This window comes from Eucalyptus grandis, chromosome 1 (assembly GCF_016545825.1).
Source record: "Eucalyptus grandis isolate ANBG69807.140 chromosome 1, ASM1654582v1, whole genome shotgun sequence".
Taxonomy (NCBI): domain Eukaryota; kingdom Viridiplantae; phylum Streptophyta; class Magnoliopsida; order Myrtales; family Myrtaceae; genus Eucalyptus; species Eucalyptus grandis.
Genome location: NC_052612.1, coordinates 37,829,964 through 37,850,394, shown reverse-complemented (window position 1 = coordinate 37,850,394; position 20,431 = coordinate 37,829,964). Strand labels below are relative to the sequence as shown.

Here is a 20,431-nt window from a genome sequence, read left to right as displayed (position 1 = left end):
GATGATATATGCACGGACACCAGTAAGAACTCAGTAATCACCAGAACGTATAAACGTCCATAGAAATACACATCCTAGAATGACAAGTGCAAAAAAAATACTCATAAATCTTACAGGTTTTTGTACGGACCAAAGGTGGCGCTGTCAGCCTAATTCTATTTTTCAAAAGGCAAAACCACCAAATGACCTTTGTTAAGAGTCATATACTTTAGCAACAGAAGGAACTGGGTATCAATATCCATATAAGATATATACATGTACAGTGAATGATGGCATCAAGGATGTTTTGAGTCTCATCATATTATATTCAGCATTCAGAATTGGCCTTCTGATCAGTCTTCATCCCGCCCTTGACTGGATGTTTAGTATCGGGGGAAACATCGGCAGTGAGCCTTCGCATCTGCTTCTGGAGATCAACCACTGAGTCATTCATGCCCTTCCCCTTAGGACTCTTCTTTATGCTGACGAGCTTGAGCTCTAACTTGTATAATGCACAAGAGCCAGACGAGGTGACCTCGTACTCAAACAAGTGCCATTCAAAAGACCCTGGAGGTTGGGGGTCCATGTAATAGGATCTCTTGTGTCCCCTGAGTTCTTTCATCAACTGCTTCCTTGATTCATGCCAACCACGCCCACTATAATCAGACAATGACCTCTGCTTTCTGTTTCCACTTTCAAATGCCCTCCTTGGCTTATCAAAGAAGAGCCATTCCCGGATGTTTTCTCCCTCCAGAAGAGAGAGGTCAAATAGCTCTGCGAGGTTGGAAGTGGTTTAGATTGGGAGTGAATTACAATCAGCTCAACAGTTATTTGCATGATCAAACAACCCAGAGTAGAGAGAGAGAGAGAGAGAGAGAGAGAGAGAGAGAGAGAGAGAGAGTATGACTTACTAGAGGCATTCCATGGCGATTTTTCAATGGCAGCCCCATGACATTCAGGAATTCCCACATTTTTTCCCTGCATCTTTGCAATAAGAGAGGAAAGTAGTCTATCATCCTTCAAACCAATTCCTCCAGGGCGCAGTACAGGATTCATACCAGGGCCGCCTTCACTAAGGGCCAGATCAGCATGCATTGTACTGCAGTAATCTAGACACCACTCAGAACCTTGAGCAGGCCTCTGACAATCCCAAAGAGCACATTTTGGGCCCAAAAACGCAGATGGTGGAGGATTGACGAGAGGCAAAATGTTAGCACCAAAATCATGTCCTATTTGTTTGTCATTGTTTGTGTCCCCATAATGCCCATGCTCATCATCTTGATGGAAATCAAAATGGAGATAATCCAACTGATCTGAGTCATTAACAACTGTATTATGCATGCCTAAATCAATTCCACATTGATAGAATTCTTGGGAACCAAGTCCTTGCTGCCCAAAGTTCAGAAAATCAGTCTGAAAATAGACAAAGAAAAGCACAGTTGTAACAACAAAACTCAAGATAAACCATGTGCATACTGCACAGTAGCAGCTTCAAAATCGCATAAGCCACAATGAGAGAATCACTTGGAAGCAAAGGTATGAAAGCATTCAAGATTTAAAAATGCATAAATCTCATCAATGCCAGAACTCAACTTAGCAAGCATAACTCAGATATTTCAAGCTTCCAATGACTAAGACTTTTCAAGACTTAATTTGTGCATTCGCGTATGCTTGCGTGTGCCCATGTGGGCAAACTGTGCAACTCCAAATTTGGACCAGTTCTCAGGAATAGGTGTTGGGAAACCCATAAGTTGCTAATCACAACGAGCAGCTATTAGACTTTTACCGAAACTGGCAACCAGGATGAACATTGTCGGCACAACAATAATCTTTACAATGTTGGCAGCAGATCAACAAATATACTTTGAAGAATTCCCCTTTTCACAACCTAAAGAACATGTAGCGTGAAGCAGCATTCTCAAGTTATATACATCGGCAATTCAGATAAATCAGCATTTGGATTTTATCTTTTGAATACCAAGGCAACAATTTTCAGTTATTTCTTTCCCATATCCATTGCCATAAGAAAAGGCCATGTCTTGTATAATTATTAAGAGACAAGAAAAGGAAGCGTTTCCAACCTAACTACCTGACATAACAAATTGAGAGAGAGAGAGAGAGAGAGAGAGAGACCTCCTGAGCTGTTTTGAAATTGGTTATTTGAAAGCCTTCAATGTCAGGTGCAGGCTTCAAACCTGCCAATTCAACCAATGTGCTGGTCGCATCATCTTGCTCATCACAAACCCGCAGCATACGCTGTATCTCCTCTGAGAATGATCCCAAGCTATCGACCTGCACAAGAAAATTCAGAGGAAAAGAAGTTTATAAGCAGCCATTTTAACGTAGGTGTATTACAACCACAGGAAAACTAGACCTCAAAGTAATTTATTTTAACAAGAGTATAAATGATTTTACCATTGCCCCACTCCACTATATGGGAAATTGCTTGAGAAGAGAGGGGCACGTCCATAAAGATGACAAGAATAACAAAAATAAAAACAAAGCACGAGAGTACCAAATCAACCAATTCAATAAGTCGCAAAAGATATAAATGACAATAAATACGAACCGGTATAGGAGATGCTGGGAAGATGCATTAATCTCAGCCTTCAAATCACTTAACAACCGGAGCAGTTGCTCCACCAAGACAGTAGAATCGCCGGTTCGACCCCCTTTCCAAGCCAATTGACAATTTGTCATAATTTCTGGAATGTCATCAATCAATTTCCTTGCCTTTTCTGACAACTGTGGCTGAGTTGTGGCCTCACGTTTAATCTTAGTTTCACTATCCATCTCCTGAAATCACAAAAGTTAACCATAACAATCACAAAGACTGATATGACCAATGAGAAACATGAAAGAATTTCGACATGAAAAGAAACGGAATGACAAGCTTCTATTCGCCTGTATCTGAAGTGCCTATAAAAAGGATGGACTGCAATGTGATAGAATTGATGAAAATTCCTTGTCTTGTTTTCTTTCACACCATAATGAAACTTCTTTTCGAGAAATACAAGTACATAAACACCAGAACAACAGAAAACTTAAACACCCCAAAAGTTCCAACACAAGCACATATACAATCAGAGCTGGGTAAGCTTATGTAAAACAACTTCATTCAAAATATCGATGCGCTTCTGAGTGACAACTCATACTGCCAACAAGCGAAGCCAGTTCAGCTTGTTGACTTTGGCTAGAAACCCAGAACACTGTCTCGTTAAGTTCGATTGCGTTAATCATAACACGAAACGGCTCCCGAAAAAAGGTAAAAAGTTGCACGGCAGTCAACAGATGGAACTTCCAATCTCGACCATCGAAATCAAGGTGGAAGTTAATCTGATGAGACGGGGTAAAAGGGAAAATCCAAATTCAGCATGTGCATTCTTGTTTACTTCGGGCAAGAGGGGGCAAAAACAAAACTTTGCGCAAGAAAAGCCATGCCCAGAAATCATAGTACAAATCGACGACTTCCCCGACAAGAAATCAGTGGAATCAAACACCAAAAGATCGAAATTCACAGCTTTTTTCATGTTCAATCGCGGGGAGACCAAAACCGGAGATAAGCTAAGATTCCGAACAAACAGCATTGAGGACGAAAAGGGTACGCGCGATGAGCCAAAACCACGACAAGCCCATCAGAACCGATCCGGAGCTCCATGATCCAAGAAACAATCGAATGCCCAGATTAAGGGAACAAAAAGGCGATCAAGAAACAGCAAGAACATAGACGAAGGAAGAAGAGCGATCATTACCTAATCCAAGAAGGAGATCGACGCGCAGCGCGAGATTGACCCGCAGACACGGTCGTCTCTGCTACATGTAGGAGGAGGAGGAGGAGGAGGAGTAGTTCACGACAGTCTGCGTGCTGGGAGATTCCTTAATCTTTGTCGGCGCTCTTTCGCTTTTCTTAAGAAAACACACCTTCAATGGCGAGGAAATTCTCGCATTAAAGTTGGGAACGCGTGTTGGGTGATCTGCAACTTTGGATATCAAGTGAGGACCTATCACCACCGCTAGTTCAGGACTTATCAGGCCCAAGGAAAAAGCCCATGGGCTTTCTCCGGTTGATTACTACAGAGGAATGCTTGTGCCTTTCGGCCATCTTTACAAAAGTTTTTTTTTTTGGGGCGATCCGTTGTCCTCGTGAGGCTAATCTTTGCGTGGATTGGATTGTAGAAGGCCATGGACTAGGGTCCCTCCCTCGTAATTGGCTTTCCAAGCCCCTTGATTCTTTGGGATTTACTTCATTTAGATGCCAAGGGCTTCTTTGACAATCATTCCGTTTTTTTTTTTTCGTTCTTATGTTACCCGGAATAGAAAAAAGAAGAAAAGTCCATTTGGTAACGTGAAAAGCAGATAGAGAATAAATTTGAAATAGGAACAAGAAGTAAAAAAAATATATATATATTTCTTTGTTCACGGGAACATAAGTAGAAAAGATTATTTTTGAACATATATTGTTTTCCTATTTCTGCTAGCTAAATGAAATCAATTTGTTTAGAACAAAAAAAAAAAAAAAATTGCGAAGAACTCAGATTTAGATTGCCTCTTTTTGGGTGTAAAGTAATGTTAATGCTTCCATTGCGATCAAATCTATCAAAATCACTTGAAAATCGAAGGTTAGGGAATTATGACAATTCTTTCCATTGTTCTTGGGCTCCCTTTGCAGAGATAATGCAATATTGTCACTGATATGCTGTGGAATGGGCGGTTATCATCATCATCATTATTTTCCATGTATTTGCAACATAAATGTGAAATGGTCTAATTTTGATAATTCAAACTTCATAGCCATATTGTCTAGCGATTGCGTGGGCAAAGCAAAATGCTCTAGATAGTAAGATTAGCTCATTAAATTGATTTGAGGAGTTGATCTAGCAGATTTGATTGATGCTTGAATATGAAATGAGTGCATCAGTTTATAACTACAATTTATCATATAGATCTATATTATAAACTAGTCTTGCCTCTAAAATTGTAAACATTCCTTACAAATTGTTTGATAAGTCCACACATTTCAAGACTTATGGCTAACAAAGTTTGGAATTGCCACACTAGATGTTGGAGAAAGGATTTGATCTAATCCTTAATTGTGATTCTGAATGTGAAACACATGTATTAGTTCACTACAAATTATCATCTAGACCCATATTATGAACCGGTTTTGCCTCTAACATTGTGAACATTCCATACAAATTGTTTGGTAAGTCCACACATTTCGAGACTTATGGCTAATAAAGTTCGGAATTGCCACACCGAAATTACACATTTGTATCTTTGTACTAAAATCAATTAACGATAAGATGTAAAAGTTATAGGTTCGAAGCTAGAAAAGGATCACACTCCAATAAATTCAAACAACAGCCACTTGCTTCAACTGCTAAATATGCTTATCTGAATGGGCGACTTAATCATGCCATTCTCGCATGCTCATACATCGCTAAACCCTTACTGAAATATGTATTTTTATGTGTGGCTAGAGAAGCCTTATTTACTATTGATCTTTAACTTACCGCAAGCTATAAGAACTAGAGCATGGATTGGCAAAGTATTGATAATCGATCATGAAGGATAGACCTCAATAAGAGATCGCAAGCCAAGTGCAGGGGTGATCTTGTAGTCCCCAAAGCCAGCAGTGACGAAGAGCTTAGCCCATTCTGCTTCATTCCTCTCCCTCCCCGACACGAGGGTCATCATCAACATGTCATAGAAGAGCTGGGTTTCGACCATCTCTTTGTCGCTCTTCGTGTTGTCCATCACCATATCAATTATAATTACCTTCTTTTTCTTGCCCTCGCCTTTGCCTAAGGCCTCCCTGCATCGCTTCAGTATCTTCACAGCGTCTTCATCGCTCCAATCATGGAGTATCCACTGCATATAACTTAAATAATCTATCAGTCTGTCATTTTGTCCATATATTGTTCACATGTGATTTCGTAGATTTCCTATGTAAGTTGAACGTTAGGACGGCTTGTGTTTGCAACATGTAAACTAATCCTTTACATGAAAAACGTGGGGCTATTCTCGATAAGATTAGACTGAAGGAGGTGAAGTAGCTGAATCTTAATTTTTTGATTAACTTGTACCTTCAATATTATTGCATCTGCAGGTGGTATGGACTCAAACATGTCCCCAGGAACACATCTCACGTTCTCGCTAACTTCTAAATTAGCCACCACATGCGGAAGATCAAATATTGTGCATTCCATATGTGGAAAGGAGTTCGCGATGGCCTTGGCCGTCGTCCCAGTTCCTCCGCCTACATCGACCAACGAGGTTATTCCCTCGAACATCCCTTTGTGCTCGTTAACCACCATGCTAGCCACCAATCGAGCATCGGTAGCCATGCCATCGTTGAATAAGCGATTAAGCCCCGGCTCTTGACCAACATACCTCCAAATCGACATCCCTTGCACCATTTCGAATGGCGTCGGGTCGACGTGGTTGTGGAACCACGCGCTCAAGCCATGCCATGGGTTGATCACAATAGGGTCAAGCATGGACAGTGCGAATGGCGCAACATTGGAGGGATTGTCCGTAAGGAGGAGCTTGGACACACGATTGAGTACGTAGGCACCTCGACCGTCCGGCGCAAGCTTCTTCTGTTCGAAGAATCCAGAGTGGACGAGGATGCGCATGAGGCGGTCGAGGCAGTGAGCTCTGGAGGGGTGAATTTGTAGTGCAGAGACTAAGGCATCGAGGGTCATAGGTTGGTCATGGTGGTGGATGGTGTCGGGAATGCGTAACTGAATGGCACATTTCAAGCACATGGAATTGATGAAATTGAAGATGTGGTTCCATATGTGAGCTTGAGCCAGTAGCTGCTGGCTTCCCATCTCTCCATTCACCATATCCATGGTGCTAAGTTATTATCTCTCAACTCTATAGTGCAATTTCTTGCTTATGAACTTCAAGAATATAAGAACGGTGCATATTTATAATGGTTTGGAAAGTGGGTATGAAGCATCCTATTCGGCATATCTTACGTCAGCCAAATAATCGAGAGGTTGTTCACATGATACACATTGATATAGACGGCCCCCATAACATTTGATTTTCCCTCGCTTTTATACCTTGTATATTTGTGATCGAGAGAGTTATATTTATCAAAGGGAAATGTCATGTTTACCTCTAATGGCCAAACCTACGAAAACATTGCGGTAATTCAGAAGGGAGATTTAGGATGTTGAATTATTAAATCAAGAATGAAATTAAACTGAGATCTGGCCCATCTAATCCTGGACTCACCCGGGATGGTGGGTCCATGAACCGATCATGAATACTTTGGTCATATATTTGCCTCATTTCAAATTTCTCGTTTTTTTATTGTATATTTTTGAGTATTTTGGTCGTGAGTACACTATAAAAGTTGAACTCCCTCAAAATTGTAGAGACTAATGGTGTGCAATCGGACCGGCCATTCGGAAAATAGGATTGGGAACCAATTCTTGTTGAAACTGGTCCGGAACCGGTTCTCAAAATTTGGAACCGGTTTAAACCTGTCCGGGAATCGGGTCCGATTGATTACCCACCCGAGAATTGGTTCTCGGACCGGTTTTGGAACTGTTCCCGGACCGGTTTTGTAAGTATAGGTCTACAACCTTATTTTTTCCCTTTATTTCTGTTCTTACTTCCACAATCACACAACGTTTTTCATCTTGACTCTCTCAAACAAGCATGGCATTCCTCATTCGTCGTTTCTCTTCCTCACTTACTTCCCTTTCTCATCGACTCCCTCTCCCACCGTCCGATGGATGGACGGTGTTCATCGCCGCCAAATTCTTGTGTACCACGTGAATTGGCTTGCCTAATTTCTCTTTTGTAGTAGGACTTATGCTTGCATAATGAGTAGCTTTATGTAGTAGTTGTGAGAATCAGACTAATATTAGACTCATGTTTGTTGCTAATTCTTTGTCTTATAGTTTTATTTATTATAGTTAGCCCTGTGGATCTTTAATTTTTCGTTTAGTCTAAAAGTTCATGTATTAATTTATTACAAGTGCTTAATGTTTCGATACAAATTAGGAGGATTACGTTATTTTCTTGCGTATTAATATAAAATTTGAAGTCGTATAGGATATCAATAAATTGCAAAACAAGTTCCAATGGAAATATGGTTGACCCTGGAACCAGACTGGAAAAACAGGGTGGGTTGGATATAAGGTTCAATATAAACAGGGTTGGGTACAGGGTCCAGGTCTAAACCTTACCCACCCTGGACCCAATCACCCCTAATAGAGACCAAATATTATTTTACCTTGATTTTATTTGTATCAAGGATAGACCAAACAACTTTCCGCTTGCAAATCACTATTGTGTTAGCTAAAAATGAATGGTAACCATTTATTTACAAAATAATTGATAAAATAGTACCATAAAATGTAGGATCGCCTTTAGATAATGTCATCAATTTATGTGAACTCCGAATTTGAGCTAATCGTTTTATCCTCAAAAAAATTTTCAAATCATTCTTTTTGTACTTTTTTTTTTGAATATTTTTTAGTCGAGACCAAAAGTATTGATTGGAAGAATATAATACGAGAAACAAATTAGTGTATTGAAATTTATAAATTTTCTTTAATTACCGCTGAATATGTGTCATCGGAGGTCTCGTTAATAAAACTCACTTCATTATGAACAATTTCATGTCTTGGTTATGCTCATGAATGAATAAGACGAAAGGTTATGCGGACTGATTCCTCGGTTCTATGGAGAAAGCAATAAAGAATCCTACGGACATAACCTAGGTTGCATCGACATGGACATGCGACACGCGACACGACGCGACACGACACACACGAACACGACACGCCGACACTTCATTTCTCAAAAGTAGAGAATTTTGACACATTCAAATACGTTATATATTAAATAAATATTTTAATATATAAATGCACAAATAACTAAATAATAATAATAATAAAAAGAGCCTAGAATTAATATATACTAAAAACATTAATCTTACATTTGTTAATATCATTCATTGTTTTAATTTGACAAATTCAAGTACATTTCATTGTAATAATTCATAAAACTTGAAGGAAAAAATAAGTAATCCATGCTCCACTATTAAATTTAAAATTTAACAATAAGAAAAAAAAACAATCAACATTCCATTATCAAATATAACAAAAAGTCATTCATCTGTATTATCCACTTCTTTTGAAAAAAAAAAAAAAAAAAAAAAAAAAAATAGACTCCATCTCTGACTCATCAAGTGAAAAATTTGCAATTTCAAGCACTCCAACATCTTCAAACGAGTATTGGAAATTTGTTTTAGCATTATTTTTATTTTTATTTTTTTCATATATTTATATTTAGACCTCATAAGTTTTGAAAATTTATAAAAATAATTCCGTGTGTGTTGGAATTTCTGTCTTGCGTGTCGAAGGTAGTTGACCGTATGTCGGAGCGTGTTGGAGTGTCGAACACGATACGAAGGATCCCGGAGAGTGTCCGTGCAATCTAGGACATAATCACGTTCGAATGCATCTGAACATGAATAATAAATTTGGACTTTTCGGCGCCCGCCTTTTTCTCATTCCGACTCTGTTCCTTTGTCGTGCATTCGCGTATTCATATCACAAGCAGGTCCACCAGCTCACTTTCTGGGTTTTACTCGGGGGAGGGCAGGTGAGATGGAAATGAGACGGGAACCAACGAAACGCAATTCAACTTTGATTTTACGAAAAGAAAGGTACGAAAAAGCCAGAGCTTCATTGGACTGATTAAAGTATCTTTTGATTAGACTCGGTGTTTATCGATTGACCAATCATTCATTGCCGACAGCTGTGCGTGCTACCAACCTTTTCATAATTCCGATCATAACCTTATCCTTCATAAAAAAAGATAAGCTTCGATTGCCAGAATACCTAGCTTAAAAGTTCAATTGGACGTTCATTAACAAAGGAATTTTATACAATCGGACGATTGAAACGTTTCAGTCCGTGACTCATGCCCGTTAGCAGAACTGCAGCAGGACCACGCGGGTATTGGTCGGTAGTCTTTTCTGTGTAGAAAGAGAAGGCAAGTCGAGTAATAGCCGACATTGCTGGATCCTGAATTCTCAATCAAAGCATCTGCGTAGGAGCTTAGTCATTAGCACTAGGCGCATGTGGTAATCCAGCATCGAAGGCCGACGATAATCTAGGGAGATCATAGCAGGAGCATGTGAAACTTTTTAAATTGTTGACTAGAAAAAAATTTAAAAAATTATACAATCTTTAGTTAAATTTGTATTTGCTTTACTTAATAGTAGAATGTATCAATAATAAAATATTCAATTAAACTTACAATCACTTAATCTAAATAGTACTATAGTTTCAACAACAAAAAGATCATATTCATATCTTGTACTTGCTTAATCAAAACTACAAAGTAAAATTGACAAAAGAAATTTAATATTCATATATCTTAATGGACTTTAATTAGATCTACTACGGTGGAGATAAATAATCATTGCATGCCATTGAATTTTCAAAATAATCATTTATTTCCAATAATTTTTTTGATATGTTGTCTTATTTTAATACCTCCAAAAATTTTAAACTAATACATCTGTGACAAATTCACCATTCGTTAGCTTTCATTAAATTTTATAGTCAAATTATTAAGTTGGATGACATATAGTAGTTAATAGGTGTACTAAATTAGGATTTCACCATTCATTTGCCACATGTATATTAGTTTGTATTTTTTTTTTGTGATATTAATCAAATTTAGCATAAAGTGACGAATGGTAAAATTGTCATAAATTTACTGGTTTGAGATTTTTTATGATAAAAAAATTAGTTTGAATTAAATTTTATAAGTGTACTAGTTTAAGAATTTTCGTGACATTAGTCCTATACTTTATTATTTTTTTTAAAACTAGAATTTATACTATTCTCTAGTTGCTAAATAGAGAATAAACTTTATAATTAGAACCGCTCAAAATTGATCGGTTCAATCTCATTCTTTTGCTCACCCCTAATTACATTTCATTGTCTTGGAAAGCTATGCTATAAAGAACTTGCTTTTGTGTTATGACATATAATGTGGTCCGTTAGTGTGAAATTATTGACAAAGGTTTCGTAAAACGTTTCATTTCGTGTTGTGTCACCTAAGCCAAGAAGACTTGGAGGTTTGCCTAGAGTCAAGCCCCCGCAATATCCATGTGACGCACGTCTCCCTCCGTCAGCAACGCTGATGCAAAGAACTAGCTTTGTATAGTCCTTTTAGTTGTTGCCCCACATTTGATTCTTTTAGCTGTTGCCCCACATTTGACTGAAGTAGAGGCCAAACTCTTTCCTATGTGAACGCACGCGTCTCAATGGTGCAGTCTATTGTCAAATGACTAGGACAGAAATCCAACATGGACCGCGTGGTCATGAGGCAATAATTAGGGCCCGCATAAAATCATTATGCTTCTTATTTTATTTTATTTGAAAGAATAGGTTTGGAATAAAAAGTCATTTGATAAAATAATTTTATTTTTCTATTTCTGAAATAATTTTTTAGTTTATGAATATATTTGGAACAAATTTTACTTTTTTTGAAATAAATATGAAAAATAAAAACTTTTTTTTTATCACTTGTCTTGATTACTAGCCACCTACTCGCCCACCGGCTTGCCGACCACTTCTTGCTGTTGTTTTAGAGGGAAAAATTTTGTGTCGTTATCAAATGAATTTTTATTTTGGGAGGAGAATTTTATGTCGTCGTTAAACACATATTTTGGCACAAAAGCTCATCCAAAGAATAAAAATAGAAAACGGTTATCGTTTGTGCCCTTATTAGCTAGATAAATCCATTGAGTATATTATGCTTCTTATGAAGGACCCTGATAACCCGCGGGGCCTCAAGGACTCTTATTTACTAATAATGAAAATTTCATTGTTTTTAATACACTAATCATGATCGTTTCGAGTTATGCATATCCACTTCTTTTTAAAAGAAAATTATTTCTTGATTAGTATATCTAACAAATGTGCATATAGCCTTGTAAATACTTAATTAGACCTGAACTATTTTTTTTCCCCTTAGGGTGAATTAAGAATGCAAAACCCAAAATTTGTTCGCCTCTCTATTGACACTGTGTAACTGGCTGTTACTTCCGAAAGGGGTTGCATGGACCCTCCCTTAGATAAATTACCCTTCTTCTATGTTTCTTTTTCCACAAAAACGGTGGCGTTGAAACCTCTTTGCTTCCAACGACAATAATTCTACGGACCCATCCGCGACCGTCAGATCAGAAGGAGATCCAGTGGTCAAAAATTGAAGGAAAGAGGACCGTTGTAAGTGAAAAGCATCGTCCGGTTTCAACAGTGAAAGAGAGTAAACTTAGATACAATATCTAGTTTTCCACAATACATAACACATAGTTGAAATGCTTGACAAAAAAAGGGTCGGTTGTATCCTGATAACTTGAGATTGAGATTGAAACTTCAATCCTCTTTATAAAGAGTTGTCGCATAAGGGTCCCTACTATAAAATGCCTCGTAATGTTTTTGAAAAGCAATATATCTCGGGGGCTGTTCACGATACGCCTTCCTCACAATTTGCAATAGAATATTTGTATATTCGTACTAAAGATGCATTGAGGATGAAATACATGTAAAGTGTAAAAGTTAAAGAACAAGAAACTACAAGAGGATGGATATATGCTACTCTCCAAAGGAAGTCGACTTTCATGAGCTAGGTTCTACTACTGAGAGATTATTTGGAACTTGTTAAACAACCTTCCCAAGCACGTGTTAGAGATGCAAGACGAGATATTCAATTCTCAAAGTGTCGATTGGACCTATTACGAGGACGATCGATGCAGAATTGTGTGAAAGTGCTAGTACGAACACTTAGAGAAATGTTAATAGGTGTTTAAAAGAAACCTTGGCAAATATATGCGGAATAAGATAAGTTGCGGGCAAAGTCTGAAGAACAACAAATTTTGAATGAGTTCAGACTTTAGCAGTTAAATAGAACTACAAACAAAATAAATGAGTTCAAGGAAGGGAATAAGAACACATAATTTATAGTGGTTTGGTTTAGATTAAGTATATGTCCACTTTCCCACACTAACAGCCTTTTGCCTGGATTCCACTATGCGATCAACAAGAGATTACAATTTTGAGTGCAAACATTCAGTGGTAGATCACACTATCACACTAAGTCACTCTTTTGGTATTTTTCTCATGATCACAAATGTTTAAGCTCACCAAAGACAAGTGTATGATCGAAGGTCGCTCAAAATTTGGAATTATAAATTCTACGCTCCATCTCTTACTTGCTCATCGATCATTGATTTCCTTAAATACTCAACTTCCAAACTAGCCGTTGGATAGTATCTAAAGGATCGTCTTCCAATCTATTAATTGGACAGATCTGTATCTAATTAATTTTGATTGCCTATACAAATAGAATCTTGGTTTCCATAAATAGAGTTTCTTTGTATAGAAAGTTCTTGTTTTCAAGATCCAATTGTCAATAAATTAGATTGAGTCAATCAAATCTATCTTGATGTAGAATCCAAACCAGATCACTAGCCATTATATGTTTGGGGCTCATGTTATGTTTTGTCAAGTTATTTTGTTCTGAATTTGCTTTGTTCTGAATCTGTTACATTCTGAAACTTGTATCTCTTCTAGATGTAAAGTCTAAGAATGTTCTATCAAAAGTAAAGTCTGAGTGTCTTTTGTTTGAAGTAGAGTCCGAGTGTCTTTAGTCTGAAGTAGAGTCTGAGTGTCTTCAATCTAAAGTAGAGTTTGAGTGTCTTCAGTCTAAATAGATTTTACAATTTGAATGTGAGTCTGAACATATTATGCTTCTGAACATATTTATCCTTAAGGTCTGGACATAGTCTGAATAGAGTTAAGCTTCAGCATAGAGTTTGTCTTCTGGTTCTTCCAAGTATAGACTTTGATAATATCTTTACATGTTCTATCATCTACATAGTCTATTATTCAACCATTAAATATGTTAGTAGCTTTTGATTTATTTTGTCATCTTCAAAATATTATAAAGGATTTCCCTAACATTGTGAAGTTGCCCTTTGCTTAAAGAGGTGCTTACTTGTTTAGCAATTTTTTTTTGTCAGTCTTAATCTTACTCTCAACTCACCCTCATATTTTTACCTTGCCCTTTTGTAGGAAGTGAGAGTCGAAACCAACGTTTGAAGCTATTTCACCAGTTTTGATTATAGCAAAAAATCTTTCACCAAACGTTGCATTTTGATTTTATTTTAGGAGATTTATATTCTATATTGAGCCTAGACAAAGAATGTCAAATGCAAAGGTAGATTTTATTCTCAACTTATATATACAACCGACATAGTATGTCATTTTCATGTTGCAGTCATGAGATAACAGAATTCCAAGTCCCAAACATCATTTCAAATACTTCACAACCTTCAGTGCTACGTCCATATGTGATTGCTTTGGGTTGTGCATAATTTGACTGAGTATTTGTATTGCATAACATATATCATTCCTAGTCATGGTGAGATAAATCAATTTTCCAATGAGTCGCTGATAACGTGATGGATCCTTGAGTAATGGATTGTTATTTGGAGAAGGAGAGCTCGCATTATATTCATATGTTGTCAATTTGACATTTTGCTCAATAGGTATAGTAGTTGGCTTGCATCCGGATAATCTTGCATCTAAAATGATTTCCAAGACAAATTTTTGCTGACTGAGACAAATTTCCTCATTGGATTGAGCTATTTCAATACCAAGAAAATATTTGGAAGGTTTCAAATCCTTAATATGAAAGGTCAAGTGCAAATATTCCTTGAACTTCCGAATTGCGACATCATCATTTCCCATAATAAGTATATCATCGACATAAATCAATAAGTAGATTGATGAAGTACCTTTGGTCCATGTGAACAATGCATACTCATATTTGGAATGTACAAAACCTGTATTTATGAGTGCCACTGTAAACTTTGCACACCATTGTTGAGAAGCCTGTTTGAGTCCATAGAGGGATTTGCGGAGACGACATACTCGAGACTCCCCCTGTCTACATAATCTCGGTGGAAGTTATATGTAAATTTCTTCATCTAGGTCTCCATGAAGAAAGTCATTGTTCACATCCATTTGGATTAAGTTCCAATTACGCATTGCAGCAACATATAGAAAAGAATGACTAGTCACTTCTTTAGCAACATGAGAGAAGGTTTCATGGTAATCAAAACCTTCACGTTGCGTAAATCCTTTAGTGACAAGTCGAGCTTTGTACCACTCATTTGAACCATCTGCCTTATATTTTATTTTGTGGACCCATTTGCAGCCAATGGGTTTTCTATGAGAAGGCAGGGGAACGACATCCCAAGTGTCATTTGCCGAAAGAGCAGCTAATTCTTCCTTCATAGCCTTTTTCCATTGAATATCACGCGCCACTTCCTCATAAGAAGATGGTTCCTATTTTTCAAATTTTCTATTGATGTAGCACATGTGCTCCGGCGATAATTTACTAAAGGAAACATAAGAGGATACTAGTATTACATACCTAGTGATTCCAAGGTTGGACAAATATAGTCTTTTGTCCATGTTAGAGGTCATACCTCTTGTCTCAAATGCCTGGGCACTAGAACCGGTGTTTGTTCAGCAATTGGTGATGAGAAGGACCCATTATCATTTTGTTGAGGTGATGAAATGGTTGATCTATTCATCATAGGGGAATAATCCGGAGATCTAGCAAAGAAATCAGGAGATTCGATAGGGGCCGCTATAGGGCATGATCTAGAGCACGACTGATCCGATGCAACCTAAAAATACTGTGGCGTCATAGATATATCCTCCATCTATAAGAATTGTCAATGATTCGATATTGCTATTGGCAGCTCATGTGTAGATGCCATCTCCTGGAAAGGGAATACATCTTTATGGAAAACATCTCGACTAACAAAGAAGCGACTTGTAGACATCTCTATAACTTGATAACCCTTCTACAAAGCTGGATATCCCATAAAGATGCATTGAAGAGCATGTTGATCCATTTTATATTGACGTCTCATATTTGTCACATAGCAAAGATAGCCAAATACCTAAAGATGATCAATCGTCGGTTCCTTGCCAAAAAGCATTTCAAAAGGGGTGCTTCCTTCTAAAATTCTAGTTGGCATGCGATTAATTAAATAGACTACTGTGACCACACAATTTCTCCAAAAACATTCAGGAATGGAAGCTTGATATTTTAGTGCTCGGGCAACTTCTAAAAGATGTCGATATTTACGTTCAACAACACAATTTTGTTGGGGAGTGTAGGCACAAGAACTCTCATTGAGTATTCCTTGAGAGGATAGAAAAGATTGACATTCATGAGAGAAAAATTCAGTGCCATTATCTGTTCGAATCCTTTTAATCATGTACAAAATTAGGAATTAGTTGCTAAAAAATAAGAGGAAAAGAAAAAAAAGAAAAAGAAAATGCCTAAAGGTTGGGTTGGGTCGGATTTGGTGGTCCTTCTCTCTTTTTTCTTCTTCCCTTTGCATGGGTCTAGCCCTAGCCCCAGCTTCTCCCACCTTCAGCCCAATCAATAGAACCGGTCTACTCCATCCTTGGCATCTTGAGGCACGCGAAACCTGCAGAAAGCAAAAGCAGCAGGAGCGGGCACAGAGGAAAAGAGGGCAGTAGCAACAGAGTAAAGGAGGGGGAGAGACAGGCAGAGGGGGTGAACCTAGAGCTGAAAAAGAGAGAGAGAGAAATGGAGAGGGGGGAGCTTGAAGAAGATAGAGAGGGAGAGGGAGCTTGAGAAGGAGGAAGTAGGAGGAGAGAGGAAGAATTAAAAAAAAAAGGGAAGAAGAACACTATTTTTCTTCCTTGGTCGACTCAGCTACCACCGGTCACGCTTCACCTTCTACCCGCCTTGCCTCCATAGTCGCCGAATCCTCGCGTCGGTCAAGTCCCACACCCCTGTCCGCTTGTCCCTCGTGCCGGTCGCCGCCCAGCAGCTGAATGTTGCAACTCGACACTCGCGATGCCCTTGTCACTGTCGCTCCACCTTGGCCTGATCTGCGACATCGGAGCTTCACCTCACCTGCTCTCCGAGCAACCCACTGCTCTAGCAACGATGCCCCTTGATTTGCCTCTGCTTTGGCTTCACCTCGTTGCCACCGGAGCACCGTTTGTTCATGCCCAACGCCCGCACCTGCATTGACTCGCCTACTGTCTTCCCTCTACTTGAGCCGAGTTGAGCCACTCCACCCACAACTTGACGAGCTATTGCTATGTGACGCCCTGCTGCTCGAGCCATTTCAGCCTCTGCTGCCTCCATCGTCGATGCTTTGCTATCTCCGTTGCCGGACATCGCGTCACCATTCTGCTAGCCACCATCGCGCTCCGCCTCACTTGCAACCCGTGAGATCCCGACGAAGTTGCTGCTGCCTTTGCTCTGCCCGTGATTTCTCGCCCGACACCGCTCCTTAGTCGCGACTTGACGCAGCCCCAACAATGCCTCTGCCCACAATGTTGTCGCTATCCTTGTTGCTACTGCCGTCGTCTGTCACCCACCACACCACAATCGCCGGCGTCCCAAGCATCCCCCTTCGGCACCCTAGAAGCCCTGGGAGGAGGGCACAAAATTGGGTCACGGCCGGGTTGGACCAAAGCCTCAAATCCGGTAGGGTTTTAGGCGAATTTAGGCTTGTGGGCTTATGAGTTTTATGGGCCTATGGGCTTCTTTCTTTTAAAAAAATTAGACTGGACTGGGCTTGCATGTGAGGCCCAGCCCGGCTAGGTTTTCGCCGGCCTTGGGCTGCGCGGCCCAACCCGGTTTATGTTCGAGTCCTCTGGCCCGATCTAAGGCCCCTTTTCACCAAATTGAGTTAGACCCAACTTGGGGATCCAACCCGGTTTGTTTTAAATATATATATAATATTATAATATTCAAATAATATTTTAAAAATTAAAATAATAATAATTTTTTTTTGAAAATGAAAAAAATGTAGGGTTTGGCTAGGAATTGTCATGTATTGCCCTTTTAGTGTAATTAGGCCTTTATTTACTAATATATTGATTATATTGCATGTTTTGTTAGGTTTAATTGTAAGTGTTTAATTTTATGGCAATTAGGATCTTGGTAATTATAATTATTGTTTTAATGATTGTGCATCTATATGATCACCTGACATGTTAGTAGATAGGTTTAAAATCTATTCAAATTGCTTGAAAAAAAATATTTTATTAAAATGAACAAGATTAGATACCGAAAGGGTATTAATTCATAAATTAGTGTAATCAAGTCCCCAACCCTAAATTCTCTAGTTGCGTAGGAAATGAGGTACACTCACATGCCTCACTTGATTTCTAATCGACCCCAATAGGCTAGTGGTGACTCATTTTATGCGAAATTCCAAAAAAATATCCTAATGTCACACGGAGTATGGGCTTGGGAGAGCTGCACCTGATTATGGGCTATAAGCCCGTCATTTAGGCAATACCCTTAAACCTATTTCCTCCCTTGAGGTTAGGTCGCGATAGCTTGACGACTCCGCTGGGGACTTGATTTTAAACCTTAGAGGACTTAGGCCAAAATTAATCTCGTTCAATATATTTTTGTTTGGCAACGGGGATTCCAAGTACGCCCATAACATTAAATGTGTTAAATGTTTTTGCAAAATAAGAGGTATAAGGAGAAGTGTTTGCTCACCTTTATCTTGCAAGGAGGTGTAAAATGTATGATTTATTTCTTTTGTATGGAGTGTTGTTTGCTTATAAATTGTTGTGCATGTATCATTTGCATTGCACTACACCCTAACACACACTACCTGCCGTTGGACTTAGGCCACATAGGATTACTTAGGATGATGTTGATGTGGATACTACTTTGACTACAAGCATGTAATACGAGTCGCCCATCTCAACCTCGAAATTTCTTTATTGATGTCAGAGGTCCCCACCCTGGTCCGCGAGCATGTGACACGGGTTGGTTCTTTGTTGAAGCTAGAATCATGGTAACACGACTTAGCCGCAAGCTTGTTGGTTCAGTGCTGTGTTCCTATGGCTCCATTTTGAGCAAGATAAAGTAGAAATCGAACCACATCCCATGTGCATGTCTATGTAATTGAAAAAAAAAAAACAAAACAACAGAAACAAAGGTCGGCACCTATTGTAAGTATCATTTTCCTTGTTATTTGCTCATTTTGTATTGAGCTTCCATCTTGAAATTTGCGAACATCAATCAATTGCCCTTGGTGTCGTAGGCTTATAATTGAAAAATTGGCAATCACTTTTGATAAGTGAATATTGAATGCAAGTTCTAATCACTTTGATTTGACCCTGTTGAACATATGGTTTTGTTTAAATTTCTAGTTATGGGCTCAAAATCATTTAAAAAAAAGAAAAAGAAACTTTCAAGTAGTGATTTTATATTGAGGTACAAAAATTGAAATTGCATTTTTTTTTTATCAAATTCCCTCATCCTCACATTTTGGGACTAAAGTGTAAATCATTTTGTGTACAAATTTCTCAAAATAAAAGTCACTTCATTTTACTAGGAGTAAAATCACAAATCAATCTTTCAAAAATCAATGCCCCTTTTGCATACGAAACTTTTGGAATGAAAGTGGACGTTCGATTGGTGGCCGTAGATTGATTATTTTAATGATGTATTCTCTTATGATAAAATCTTGGTGAAATACTAAAACCCTATAATAAAGACTATGGGGCACATACCGTCACCTTGATTTTGTTGTAAGAAGCGACCTCATTGAGAGATCATTTTCTCATTCACATACTAACATTGTTGCCTTTTTGTAGGTTATGCATGATACTCCATGACATTCTCGTGTTTGACCACATTGAGAAGTGAATTCTAGAGCTAGGACGAGAGTTGATTTTTACTCTTATCTATACAAGAGTTTCTTTTATTTTGTCATTGTTTTTATTCTTGTTAAGAATCTTATTTTCCATTTTGGGTTTTGATTGCGAATCCAATTGATGCTTTGGTAAATAATGCGACTCATTTTTTTTTTTTTTTATGATGGAATTCAATTTCGTGAAAATCATCTCAAAAAAAAAAAAAAAAACTCAGAAGTGTTTTAAACAAATCTTTATATCTACCTTCAAAATGTTTTGAAAATGAATTTTAAGAAAGCTTTGCTTAAGGCCCTCTCTTTGCATGGTCGCTTTCTCGGGTAGAATGATGAGTTTATTTGAGATCGGCATTGGCTCTTTTAAAAGATAAAAGTGTAGGCTCATGGAACTTGAGGAGCGAGCATACGTCGAGGCTTCGTTAGCGCCAATTTTCCTTAGAGGCGGAACGAAGTTGAATTCCATTCAGGAAGTTTTGTTATTCGCAAATGCCTTATGTGCCAAAATAGCTCATCAATCTCGTTCACTTTGCATGATGAGACAAACGAAGGGAGCTGCCAAGTATCCAAAAGGGAAAATTTGAAGGAAGAGTAAATTATATTGATTCCAATTATCCATTTCTAATACCGTTTTTGACATGATTTTCTTTTCATTGTCAA

General features: G+C 38.3%; 2 protein-coding genes across 3 annotated transcripts; both read right to left on the bottom strand.

Annotated features, from left to right (window-relative positions):
- Positions 1–80: 80 nt before the first annotated feature.
- Positions 81–3,938, bottom strand: LOC104441115 (transcription factor VOZ1). Of its 2 annotated transcripts, none has more exons than XM_010054128.3 (5): positions 3,732–3,938; positions 2,549–2,775; positions 2,113–2,271; positions 891–1,368; positions 81–753 (listed from the first exon to the last, which is right to left on the bottom strand). In XM_010054128.3, exons 3-5 carry the CDS (start codon positions 2,230–2,232, stop codon positions 308–310), a joined length of 1,044 nt encoding a protein of 347 aa, XP_010052430.2. In that variant the 5' UTR covers positions 2,233–2,271; positions 2,549–2,775; positions 3,732–3,938; the 3' UTR covers positions 81–307. The 2 variants fall into 2 exon arrangements, with proteins under 2 accessions (XP_010052430.2, XP_010052424.2); XM_010054122.3 differs by having other exon boundaries at positions 891–1,392; positions 3,732–3,936.
- Positions 3,939–5,347: 1,409 nt separating this feature from the next.
- On the bottom strand, positions 5,348–6,851 carry LOC104457026 (trans-resveratrol di-O-methyltransferase). Its single transcript, XM_010071953.3, has 2 exons — positions 6,066–6,851; positions 5,348–5,850 (listed from the first exon to the last, which is right to left on the bottom strand). Exons 1-2 carry the CDS (start codon positions 6,834–6,836, stop codon positions 5,542–5,544), a joined length of 1,080 nt encoding a protein of 359 aa, XP_010070255.1. The 5' UTR covers positions 6,837–6,851; the 3' UTR covers positions 5,348–5,541.
- Between the last annotated feature and the right edge of the window lie 13,580 nt (positions 6,852–20,431).